Source organism: Salvelinus namaycush, chromosome 1, assembly GCF_016432855.1.
Source record: "Salvelinus namaycush isolate Seneca chromosome 1, SaNama_1.0, whole genome shotgun sequence".
Lineage (NCBI taxonomy): Eukaryota > Metazoa > Chordata > Actinopteri > Salmoniformes > Salmonidae > Salvelinus > Salvelinus namaycush.
In genome coordinates, this window is record NC_052307.1 from 45,825,258 (window position 1) to 45,838,453 (window position 13,196).

Below are 13,196 nucleotides of genomic sequence, written 5' to 3' on the forward strand. Positions count from 1 at the left end.
GATGGATCATATAAGCCAGATAGGCCTAATTGGTCATAAAGTGTATTTTCTTAGTCCAAGTAAAGTGACACAGGATGGTCTTAATGCTTGTGTATTTTCTACAAGTTACTTAAAATATGAGGAAAACAAACATGGCTGTAAATAATTCATTACAGCAACAACAAAGGATTTAAAAAACAAACTTTCAAACGAAAGGAAACTTCTTGGCACTCTTATGTAGGTGTCATAACCTTCCATAAAATAACGCAATATCTGTCACAACAGGTGTAAATATATGGGTCATGACAGTGTTATGACAATGATCGTGTCAACGCGTTATTACACTGGGTGTACATTTTTTTTGTTCTTTTGATGTGTCGGTGGTATAACATCACTATATCTTTTGTCGAATTCAGGATTTCGTGGAGGTAAGTTAGCTTGATTTGGTTCTTCTGAGTTTGCAGCCAAGTAGCAGTCATATCCACACTCCGACAATCCCATAAAGCATTACCATCAACTACTGAAACAGTCACAGGGAGGTTGGTAGATGGTGGTGGTTCCTTACATTTGTGGATGATGGGACATAGTACCAGTGACCCCTGGTCCTGTGAGGGTCTCTGAGGCTGGATAAGACCTGGTTCTGCTGGACCAGGTTTTCCCTGAGAGCACACACCTCCCCCATAAGCTCCTCCAGGTTCCCGCTGTTCTCTGTGGAGTCAAAATCACATTGGGGATGTCAACAAAACAACAATAAAGTGGATTATAGTGCAATAAAGTATATTTTTTTTAAATATTGATGTAGGCATCGAAGCTTCAGAAAGACATACAGGGCTAGGCCTAATAGGTGAATTGGGGTGTTTTTACAGTGTTAAGACTAACTCAACCAAAAAGGGCTAAAACAAACTGTTCAGCCGACTAACTCTCTCTAGCCAGGGCGAGCTGCTCCCGCAGTTGCTTAGTCTGCGCCTCTTGTCTGGTCAAGGCCCATTTCAGTCGATCCAGCTCCTGCTGTTGGATGCTGATGTCTGAAATACCCCCCAGGCTATTTTGGTCCATCAAATGCATCTAATGGAAAGAGCACAAATATTGATAAATAAGAGTACATCTCTACTCATGTACAACACGGAGTGTGTTCCAAATGGCACCCTATTCTCGACATAGTGCACTACTTTTGACTAAAGCGCTATGTGCCCTGGTCAAAAGTAGTGTACTATATAGGGAATATGCTGCCATTTGGGATGCAGTCTTTGTTTCTGTAGGAGTTGTAGTCTTTTTTTAATACCCTGTACTTCAGTAGCTTTTTCAGTAGCTTTTGCAGCAGCTGGATCTCAGCCTCGGCTTTGGTCAGGTTCTGAGTGATCTCAGCTGCTAGAACCCTAGACCCCTCCAGCTCCTCCGCATCCTGCATTAACACAACACGTCACAAATAAATTGACTCAATCTTAATGAGTCTTTCCTCAATTCCTCTCATTTTAACTCCTGGCCTCCTTCTCAACCGTATTGAATAAGGTCCGAGAGGAGAATTTTGAGATGGAGGAAAGAAGAGAAAAAAAGGGAGAAATTGAGGACAGATTCTTTGAAAAATAGCTATTCTCTTTAGTCTAACACAGTCTCTCTACACACAGACAGCACCGCAAAAGTATAGGACGACGAAAAGGAGAGAGAGATTTATTTAGTCCCATAGGGCTCTGGTCAAAAGTAGTGCACTATGTAGGGAACAGAGTACCATTTGGGACACAGCCTATAGGTGTTTAAGTTTATGAAGAGACACCCACCTCAGCCCTCTCCTGGTTGATTTGCTCCACGGTGGTGTGTAAGGAGCAGAGCTGCTCTTTGGCGGCTCTCAACTGCTGGGCGGACATCTTGTCTGCCATTGTGAAGGAGCTTCTTAGCTCCAGCAGCTCCAAGTCCAGAGACTTCAGCTGCTGCTGGGTGTGGCACTCGCCCACTTCCATCTGGCGGAGACAAGAACCTACAGTCAGTGAGTGAGTGAGTCAGTCAATTTATCCGTCCGTCTATCTGTCCATCTATATCCATTCATTCAGCAATCCTGTCAACTTAACTCATTTACAATTATGATGTGATACATTCCCACAATGGTTTCTAAACAGTAGCTCTAGTGGTACATGTTGTTTTCTCTGTGTGTGTTATACTTATACACTAGTGGGCAGAAGACTTGTAGATCCTTTGAGCAGTGGAAGTAATGACCTGTTTGTCTTGTTCCTTCAGCTCAGCGAGCAAAAGCTCTTGCTCGTCCTTAGCCTCCTGGAGCCGCTGGCCCGTCAGTTTCTGGAGCTCTCGTGCCTCCTGCAGTTCCTCCCGGAGCTGGAGTATCTCCTCCTCACCGAGTTTCTTTGCTGTCTGCTGGTGGGTGGGACAAGCCATGAACAACAGGGAACAAGTAAAACAACAGCAGTGGCAAATCAGTCAGAGATGCTTCCCTCCTCTCAGGGGGTGAAGTTTTCCCTTGGTAAAGATATTGGATCAGCTTCTTCTCCCCAATCCTAAACTTAAGCAATAAGGTAAAGTGTGCGAAACTGACCCAACTTCACCATACATCCTACCAGTGGCCTATGGAGGTGGTGGAAAAAGAAGAGACTCACCGTGGCCTGTGCTGCAGCCTGGCAGGCTGCCTTGTGTTGCTCTCGGAGGGAGGCCAGCTCCGTACTGAGTCGAGCCTGGCCCTGCTGGGCTTGGTCCCGGTCTGTTTGGGCAGCAGACACCACTCCCAGCACCTCACGCTGCAGCCGCTCCAAGTTGCGGCCCACCACGCTCACTTCACTGCGGACCCTGCTAACATGAGAGAGAGTAGTACTGCAGGTGATGATAAGTCCAACACTTGGCCACTCTGAACCATGTGTTTTTCTTTTTCTTCTTTTTCTTTTTAACGTCTTATGGCTGCAGGGGCAGTATTGAGTAGCTTGGATGAAAGGTGCACAGAGGTGCCCAGAGTAAACGGCCTGCTCCTCAGTCATAGTTGCTAATATATGCATAGTATTATTAGTTTTGGATAGAAAACACTCTGAAGTTTCTAAAACTGTCTGAAATTCTGGGGAAATGGTGGATTTTCAACCAAGATCCCATTGAAATTACAGCGGGATATGAATGGGTTTGCACTTCCTACGGCTTCCACTAGATGTCAACAGTCTGTAGAACTTTGTCTGATGACTCTACTGTGAAGAGGGGCCGAATGAGAGAATAATTAGTCACCACTGCCATGACCTGACCATGCTTTCACCATGCGCGTTCACATAAGAGGGAGCTCCGTTCCATCGCTCATCTGAAGTCAATGTAATTCTCCGGTTGGAACGTTATTCAAGATTTATGTTAACAACATTCTAAAGATTGATTCAATACATCGTTTGACATGTTTCTACTGACTGTTACGGAACTTTTGGACATTTCGTCAGGTTTTAGTGAACGCGCTTCGTGACTTTGGAATTGTTTACCAAACGCGCTAACCAAAGTAGCTAATTGGACATAAATAACGGACATTATCGAACAAATCAAGCATTTATTGTGGACCTGGGATTCCTGGGAGTGCATTCTGATGAAGATCATCAAAGGTAAAGGAATATTTCTCATGTAATTTCTGGTTTCTGTTGACTCCAACATGGCGGAGAAATGTTGTTTCTGTTGACACAGCGGTTGCATTAAGGAGAGGTGTATCTATAATTCCATGTGTATAACTTGTATTATCATCTACATTTATGATGAGTATTTCTGTTAAATAGATGTGGCTATGCAAAATCACTGGATGTTTTTGGAACTAGTGAACGTAACACGCCAATGTAAACTCAGATTTTTTTATATAAATATGAACTTTATCAAACAAAACCTACATGCATTGTGTAACATGAAGTCCTATGAGTGTCATCTGATGAAGATCATCAAAGGTTAGTGATTAATTGTATCTCTATTTGTGCTTTTTGTGACTGCTATCTTTGGCTGGAAAAATGGCTGTGCTTATTCTGTGGCTTGGTGGTGACCTAACATAATCGTTTGTGGTGCTTTCGCTGAAAAGAAGAAGTTACAGGTCTGTGAGAGCCAGAAATCTTGCTTGTTTGTAGGTGACCAAATACTTATTTTCCACCATAATTTGCAAATAAATTCATTAAAAATCCTGCAATGTGATTTTCTGGATTTTTTTTTCTCATTTTGTCTGTCATAGTCGAAGTGTACCTATGATGAAAATTACAGGCCTCTCTCATCTTTTTAAGTGGGAGAACTTGCACAATTGGTGGCTGACTAAATACTTTTTTGCCCCACTGTATATATAGCATTCTGTTGGTGGCAAGAATGGTATATAATAATATTTTTAAAAATTAAAAAGTCTTGAATCAAGTGTAGTTTCTTGTACCAGTTCATAAACCATGTGCCATGGAATTGGTACATCGAAAAGCTCCTCCCATTTATTTTGCAACCTGTATGACGCAGCTGTCAACATTTTTGTCCTCAGATGAAAATGGTATATTTTTCTATTTATGCCAGTTCCTGTCAGCCAATTTGTATCTTTAACAAGTTCCCTACCTTCTCCCTTTTCCACTTGCCTCCTCCATTTTTGTCACGCCCTGACCATAGAGAGCCTTTGTTTTTCTATGGTATAGTAGGTCAGGGCGTGACTGGGGGGTTTTCTAGTTATTATTTTCTATGTGGGGTTCTAGTTTCGTTTTTCTATGTTGGTGTTTGGTATGATTCCCAATTAGAGGCACCTGGCTATCGTTGTCTCTATTTGGGGATCATATTTAAGTAGCATTTTTTCCACCTGTGTTTTATGGGATATTATTTTGAGTTAGTCCACTGTAGTCACGGTTCGTTGTTTGTTTTGTTCTTTCTTTCTTTGTTGTTTTGTGCCTTATCAAAAAATATTAATGTGGAAACCATATCGCGCTGCAGTTTGGTCAGATAATTATTCCAGCAAACGTGACAATTTTTGTGTTAGTACTGCAATCAGTTGGTTGTAAAGTTTGAATTGAGCAGATATTCCCATATATTTTCGATAACTGCATATGTGACATAACTCCTCCGTTTCTATTCATAATATCATTAACAAATATAATACACATTTTTTTTATTTTTTCCATAAAGAATGTTTTTTGATTATTAAAAAAAAAAAAAATCAGTATATTTTAATTTAACCATAACATTTGTTGTAATATTTGTTCTATCTTTTCTGGAGGATAAAACTGAAATTGTAACCAGCTTTGTACGGCTTGTTTAAGAAAGGGCGATACTTCAAACAAAAACAAAAAATTCCACTGGTCGGAAATGAGAAATCTGTATAAAGGCCATTTTTGAACAAAGGATGAGCCTTTCTTAATAATCTACTTAAACCATTTTGGGTTTAAGTATAACTTATGTATGAGTGAAGTTTTTAGTGACAGGTTTAAAGCTTTAATATTTAATAATTTTAGCCTCCCAAACTCATTCATTATATAAATAGGCACGTTTTATTTGATCCGTCTTAGCATTCCAAATAAAATGAAATCTTTTTTAGATTTACATTTCTATGATTAAAAAAATTAGTTATCTGGAGTAGGCAGTGCCATTAGTAAGTGATAGGACCAAAATGTTAATCAATGTGATTTTTCCATAAATAGAGTATTTACCTCTCCATGGTTGCAGAATCCTATCTATTTTCTATTGAAATTAATTGTGGTAAATAAATTTTTAAAAATTACGATGTGAATACCAAGTATGCATAAACCATGTGTTTGTCCCAATCATAGAGTTGGAATGAGGGCCCATACCCTATCTTTACCATTATAACTTATTTGACAGCATGACGCCACTGAGGGCTACCTCTCTTATTTAGGCTTTGTGGCAAGTCTTCTACCCAACTATATGGTCCCACTCTCACTGGGGGTGAACAGTGGGAGACTCCCTCACCTGATGTGGCCAGGCTGCCCTGAGGTGATGGTCCTGATCATCTGCTCAAGATGCCTCTGCACCTCCTGTGGGCATAGCAATGTTCCCCTGGCCTGCTCTAGAGAACTCTGCAGAGCACCCACACACTCCTCCAGACTGGCCTTGTCCTCCTGTAGAGCAGTGAGCTGTTCCAGGAGCTCCTCCCTCTGCTGCTCCCTCTCTGCAGCCAGCTGTAGTCGGGCCTGGGCATTGTCCTTGGACTGCCTTTCCTTGTCCAGCGCCGCCTGCAGGGCAGCGTGCTCCAACTGGCTAAGCCTGCACATTCGCCCCAGCTCCTCCTTTAGCTGGCCCGCCTCAGTGTGGCGCTCCTGCAGCTGGCTCTCCAGCTCCGCTTCGTAGGCGCTGATCTGACCCTGCGCCCGCCGCAGCTCAGCGTTCTCCCTCCTCAGCGCGTCCAGCTCCTGCTGCTGCTGTGCTTTCTCTGTATCAGTGGCGGTGGCGATTGTCTCCAGCAGGCGGCGCTGCTCCTGGCTCTCATTCAGGTAGCGCTGCAGGGCCTCCATCTCCCTCTGCAGGTGGTGGCAGTCTGCCTGGGCACACCGGGCCTGCTCCTTCACCCCGCTCAGGTACTCCTGCAGGCCAGAGATTATATCCTCCAGGTCCCTCTTCAGAGCCTCGTTGGCTGCTATCTGACCTGTGGTGGGAGGCAGTGCCATTGGTTGGTTATCCATTGTGGTTAATTAAGGACAATGGTGGGGAGACTCGTGACCGTGTCAGTGAGTCTAAATAGCAATTATACTCTCCAGGTATTTAGAAGGATCACAGCAAGGCCTGGTAGGTTTAATGTGAGTTTGGAAGAGCTCTGAATAATAATGGGGGGTAGGGGTTCTGAAACAAGGAAGCTATTGTGTCTAACTCAATTAGCGGGACTTTTGGAGGGGAACTGTCTGGGATATATGCAGATATGTTAAAGCTGCAGCTTCGCACATGATGCCACATTTTCCTGGGAAGAAACAAATAGTGTCAATGGCGTAATGATAAAATGTACATACAACTGCTATGAACATACCCCACTAAGGACCAATTTAGTAGATGTTCTGAGTTTTTGACACCAAGATCAACTGTACTAGTTGTTCAGGCTCTGCTCTTGTCCCATCTTAATAGGGTCAGGTGCAGCAAAGAAAGACCTAGCAAAGCTGCATCTGGCTCAAAACAAAGTAGCTCACCCTGCCCTTAACTGCAAACAGAACTAACATCAACAACATGCATGCTAGTGTTTCATGGTTAAGGAGAAATTGACTACTTCTCTTCTAGTCTTTTTAAGAAACATTTGTGTGTTGAAAATGTCTAACCACTTTATAATCTATTTGCATACACTTCAAACAGACATAGTGAGCTCCAAAAGTATTGTGAGAATTAAACATTTTTGTTGTTGTTTTGGCTCTGTACCGCAGCATTTTGGATTTCAAACGATAAAATGACTGAGGGGACCAATTAAAGTAGTCAAAAATGTTGTATTTGGTCCAAAATTCCTACCACGCAATGATTACATCAAGCTTGTGACTCTACAAATTTGTTGGATGCATTTGCTGTTCGTTTTGGTTGTGTTTCAGATTATTTTTGCCCAATAGAAATGAAATGATACATAATGTTTCATTTTGGAGTCACTTTTATTGTAAATAAGAATAGAATATGTTTCTAAGCACTTCTACATTTATGTGGATGCTACTATGATTATCGATAGTCCTGCATGAATCGTGGATAATGATGAGTGAGAAATATCACCCCCCCCCAAAAAATGCTAACCTCCCCTGTTATTGTAATGGTAAGAGGTTAGCATTTATATAAAACCATTCCGATTTTATATTTTTTGAGGTCACTCTCTTTTCAATGGGTTTTCATTGGGAATCCAGATTTCTAAGGGACCTTCCTGTAGTTCCTATCGCTTCCACTGGATGTCAACAGTCTTTAGAAATTGGTTGAGGTTTTTCCTTTGAGAAATGAAGAAGTAGCCATGTTCAGAATGAGGCTCCAGTGAAGTGTACTGTTTGTTAGAGGAGCGTGACCAGAAAGCATGCTACACATTGTTTTCCTCCGGTATTGAACACAGATCATCCCGTCTTCAATTTTATCGATTATTTACGTAAAAAAATACCTAAAGTTGTATTACAAAAGTAGTTTGAAAAGTTTGGACAAAACTTTTGAGATATTTTGTAGTCACGTTGTGCAAGTTGGAACCGGTGTTTTTCTGGATCAAACGCGCCAAATAAATGGACATTTTGGATATATATCGACGGAATAAATCGAACAAAAGGACCATTTGTGATGTTTATGGGACATATTGGAGTGCCAACAGAAGAAGCTCGTCAAAGGTAAGGCATGAATTATATCTTTATTTCTGCGTTTTGTGTCGCGCCTGGAAGGTTGAAATATGATGGTCTGTGATTGTTAGCTGGGGTGCTATCCTCAGATAATAGCATTGTTTGCTTTTGCCGTAAAGCATTTTTGAAATCTGACACGTTGGTTGGATTCACAAGTGTAGCTTTAATTTGGTATACTGAATTGTGCGATTTCATGAAAGTTTAATTTTTATAGTAATTTATTTGAATTTGGCGCTCTGCATTTTCACTGGATGTTGGCCAGGTGGGACGCTACCGTCCCACATATCCCAGAGAGGTTAACAAGAAATTTGTTGAGTGGTTGAAAAATGAGTTTTAATGACTCCAACCTAAGTGTATGTAAACTTCCGACTTCAACTGTATTTATGAACAGTGTGTAAATAGTATTTTTGTTGTCTCGAGGTCTTTCCAATATATAACTTTTGTTGTCGTCTTTAACTGTTCTGTACTTTGTCATGTATTTGTACGTTTTATGAGGACCCCAGGAAGAGTATGTGCAATAGCTAATGGGGATCCTAATAAACTAAACTTTAAACCCAACCAGAAGCAGCTCTCTCTCATTATCTGTTTGGAGACAGACAGCAGAGTCGTGTTCATTAGGGCACATTGTAGGAAAATGTTTTACAAAGGAAAACGTTTCTAATTGAACACGTTTAGGTAGAGTGGCGCAGTGGTCTAAGGCACTGCATCTCAGTGCAAGAGGCGTCCCTACAGTCCCTGGTTTGATTCCAGGCTGTATCACATCCGGCCGTGATTGGGAGTCCCATAGGGCGGAGCACAATTGGCCCAGCTTCGCCTGGGTTTGGCCGGGGTAGGCTGTCACTGTAAATAAGAATTTGTTCTTAACTTACTTGCCTATTTATTTTTATTTTTTTAAAGCCCCTCCCCGTGTCAGTCGGTTTTCTTCCTTTTTGTGGCTAATGAACAGGACTCAGGCAAATCATCAAGCTCTCACCGTCGGTCAGCTGCTGCTCCAGGTCCTTGATCTCCTCGGTCTCCTTGGCGATACGGGAGAGCATGTCATCCAGCCGGCCTTCCAGCTCCCGGTGCTTCCTGCTCATCATGTCCAGCAGCTGGCTCTTACTGGACACCTGAGCCTTCACATGGGCCTGGAGAGGGGAGGATGGACAGGGTTCAGCGACAGTAGGTCAATATACACTCCTATTACTGTCAATGATGTCAATAGAAGATGAAAATTCTACTTTAATAGGAAATTAGGATTTTCCCCTAGGCTCCTATTACTGTAGGTATGGCCATACTTCAGCATGACAACTCCAAATTTAATCAATACATTTTGTAACGAAAATATGAATGCATGTGTTTGTAATAATGTGTTACTCAATGCTTAATTTGTAAACTGGGTGACCATTGCATGCATTATCCTCACTTTTGCGTACTGGCACAGAGCAGTAGAGTAGTAGGCGCTTGCAGAAGTTGCACAGTTTGTAGCTTTTTTTGGTTGCCTTTTATAAACGCATTTCATGCAATTCCACATCATTTTAGATGACTGAAAACCTTAGCAGAATTTGTTTTAATACCTAACAAATGATTGAAATAACAGCCTATTTTGACAATGACAAACTGAGAATATGCAATCAATAAAAACAACCTTGTCATCAATCCATCAATAGCCTAGGCCTAGGTGTGTGGAGATGCATATTGTATAATATTCTAGTCCTAAAAAAGCCTTCCAGTTTCACTGACTCACCCAATGATGCGCAGCTCAATCACTGGCGATGGCTGATGCCCTTGTGTCAAAAGCCTTGCCTCTCTCGTTTTACTTTATAAAACAATGCTGTTCGCTCAACAGGCCTATTTGGAAGTTGATAACATATTTGGTAGCCTACAGGCAGATTAGTCTTCTATTTTCAGCAGGAGTCATTTGCTTTTACAACTTATTTTGCTGTGATTGTATTAGAAATATTGCTAAAGCCCTGTTTTGGCTGCATGCTGTTCACTGACATATTTGATGCGAGTTCCTGACTGGAGACCAGTAGCAGTGCATGGGTAAAATCAACGGGGATGCCAAGGAAGGAAAAAAGCCATATTACAACCTATGTATTGTGATAATTGCGTTGTTTGCTCTATAACCTGTTAGTTCATACAGTACCTTCGGAAAGTACTCAGACCCCTTGACTTTTTCTACATTTTATTAGGTAACAGACTTATTCTTAAATTGATGAAATCGTTTCCCCCCCTCATCAATCTACGCACAATACTCCATAATGACAAAACAAAAACAGGTTTTTAGAAAAATGTTCACATGTATAAAAATAACAAAAACTGAAATATCACATTTACATAAGTATTCAGACTCTTCTCAGTACTGTGTTGAAGCACCTTTGACAGCGATTACTGCCTCGAGTATTCCTGAGTATGACGCTACAAGCTAGGCACACCGGTATTTGGGGAGTTTCTTCCATTCATCTCCTCAGATCCTCTCAAGCTCTGTCAGGTTGGATGGGGAGGTTTACTCCAGACGTGACGCTTGGTATTCAAGCCAAAGAGTTCAATATTGGTTTCATCAGACCAGAGAATCTTGTTTCTCATGGTCCGAGAGTCTTTAGGTGCCTTTTGGCAAACTTCAAGTGGGCTGTCATGTGCCTTTTACTGAGGAGTGGCTTCCTTCTGGCCACTCTACAAAATTCACCCAGCTTATTGTGGGAAGCTTGTGGAAGGCTACCCGAAATGTTTGACCCAAGTTAAACAATTTAAAGGCAACGCTACCAAATACTAATTGAGTGTATGTATGTAAACTTCTGACCCACTGGGAATGTGATGAAAGAAATACAAGCTGAAATAAATCATTCCCCTTACTATTATTCTGACATTTCACATTCTTAAAATAAAGTGGTGATCCTAACTGATCAGAAATTGTTAGACAGGGAATTGTTACTAGGATTAAATGTCAGGAATTGTGAAAAACTGAGTTTAAATGTATTTGGCTAAGGTGTATGTAAACTTCCGACTTCAACTATATGTGGCTGTCCATGGTACTGGTGTGTGTGTGTGTGTGTGTGTGTGTGTGTGTGTGTGTGTGTGTGTGTGTGTGTGTGTGTGTGTTTGCAAGTACGCTGAACAAAAATATAAAACGCAACATGTAAAGTGTTGGTCATGTTTCATGAGCTGAAATCACTTCAGCAGTGATCAATTCATGAACTTCTTTGACGAAAATATCATGATCATTAGAAAGCAAATTACGGACTCCTCTTTAAATCTGCGTATTTCTCCAAAGCTCATTTGCACTGAGTCTGCACAACACTGCCAGGACGTAGGATCAAGGGAGACACTCAAGTGTTTTAATCCTAGATCTCTTGACACATTCATGAAAATAGTGATGGCCTCTAAACCTTCAAGCTGCATACTGGACCCTATTCCAACTAAACTACTGACAGACCTGCTTCCTGTGCTTGGCACTCCTATGTTGAACATAATAAATGGCTCCTAATCCACCGGATGTGTACCAAACTCACTAAAAGTAGTAGTAATAAAGCCTCTCTTGAAAAACCCAAACCTTGACTCAGAAAATATTTTAAAAACTATTAGCCTACATCGAATCTTCCATTCCTCTCAAAAAAAATATGAAAAAGCTGTTTGCGCAGCAACTCACTGAAGAGAATGTATACAAAACTCTTCATGCTGGTTTTAGACCCCACCATAGCACTAAGACTGCACTTGTGAAGGTGATAAATGACCCTTTAACAGCATCATACCAAGGGGTGGGCAACTCCAGTCCTCGAGGGCCTGATCGATGTCTCACTTTTTCCATCCCTAGCAAACACAGCTGATTAATGAAATTGCATTCTAAACTAAAGATCTTGATTAGGTGATTATTGGAGTGAGGTGTGTTAGCTGGGGCAAAACTGTGACACCAATCAGGCCCTCGAGGACTGGAATTGCCCACCCCTGTCTAGACCTTAGTGCTGCTTTTGACACCATTGATCATGACATTCTTTTGGAGAGATTGGACACCCAAATTGGTCTACACGGACAAGTTCTGGCATGGTTTAGAGCTTATCTGCCGGAAAGATATCAGTTTGTCTCTGTGGATGGTTTGTCCTCTGACAAATCAACAAAGTTTCGGTGTTCCTCAAGGTTCCGTTTTAGGACCACTATTGTTTTCACTATATATTTTACCTCTTGGTGAGGTCATTCGGAAACACAATGTTAACTTTCACTGCTATGCGGACGATAAACAGATGTACATTTCGATGAAACATGGTGAAGCCCCAAAATTGCCATCTCTGGAAGCATCTGTTTCAGACATAAGGAAGTGGATGGCGGCAATTGTTTAACTTCTAAACTCGGACAAAACAGAGATGCTTGTTCTACGGTCTACGGTCACAAGACGCAGGCCTCCTTATTGTCCCTAGAATTTCTAAGCAATCAGCTGGAGGCAGGGCTTTCTCCTATAGAGATCAATTTTTATGGAATGATCTGCCTATCCATGTGAGAGACGCAGACTCGGTCTCAACCTTTAAGTCTTTATTGAAGACTCATCTCTTCAGTAGGTCCTATGATTGAGTGTAGTCTGGCCCAGGGGTGTGAAGGTGAACGGAAAGGCACTGGAGCAACGAACCGCCCTTGCCGTCTCTGCCTGGCCGGTTCCCCTCTCTCCACCGGGATTCTCTGCATCTAACCCTATTACGGGGGCTGAGTCACTGGCTTACTGATGGTCTTCCATCCCGTCCCTAGGAGGGGTGTGTCACTTGAGTGGGTTGAGTCACTAAAGTGACCTTCCTGTCCGGGTTTGGCTCCCCCCTCAAGTTTGTGCCGAGGGGGATATCTTCATGGGCTATACTCAGCCTTGTCTCAGCGTAGTAAGTTGGTGGTTTGAAGATATCCCTCTAGTGGCGTGGAGTTGGGTGGGGTTATATCCTGCCTGATTGGCCCTGTCCGGGGGTATCGTCGGACGGTGCCACAGCGTACCCAACCCCTCCTGTCTCAGCC

The 13,196-nt window shown here is 42.1% G+C and overlaps 1 protein-coding gene across 1 annotated transcript in view; it reads right to left on the minus strand.

Moving 5' to 3' along the window:
* Positions 1 to 13,196, minus strand: part of cntrl (centriolin) — a 98,424-nt gene that overhangs the window by 36,335 nt on the left and 48,893 nt on the right. The window contains exons 12-19 of the mRNA XM_038989469.1: positions 9,202 to 9,355; positions 5,869 to 6,541; positions 2,583 to 2,772; positions 2,188 to 2,343; positions 1,755 to 1,934; positions 1,262 to 1,381; positions 900 to 1,044; positions 545 to 687 (exon numbers count right to left, since the gene is read on the minus strand). Of these exons, the coding sequence (XP_038845397.1) occupies positions 545 to 687; positions 900 to 1,044; positions 1,262 to 1,381; positions 1,755 to 1,934; positions 2,188 to 2,343; positions 2,583 to 2,772; positions 5,869 to 6,541; positions 9,202 to 9,355 (1,761 nt within the window). The remainder of the gene's footprint in view (positions 1 to 544; positions 688 to 899; positions 1,045 to 1,261; positions 1,382 to 1,754; positions 1,935 to 2,187; positions 2,344 to 2,582; positions 2,773 to 5,868; positions 6,542 to 9,201; positions 9,356 to 13,196) is intronic.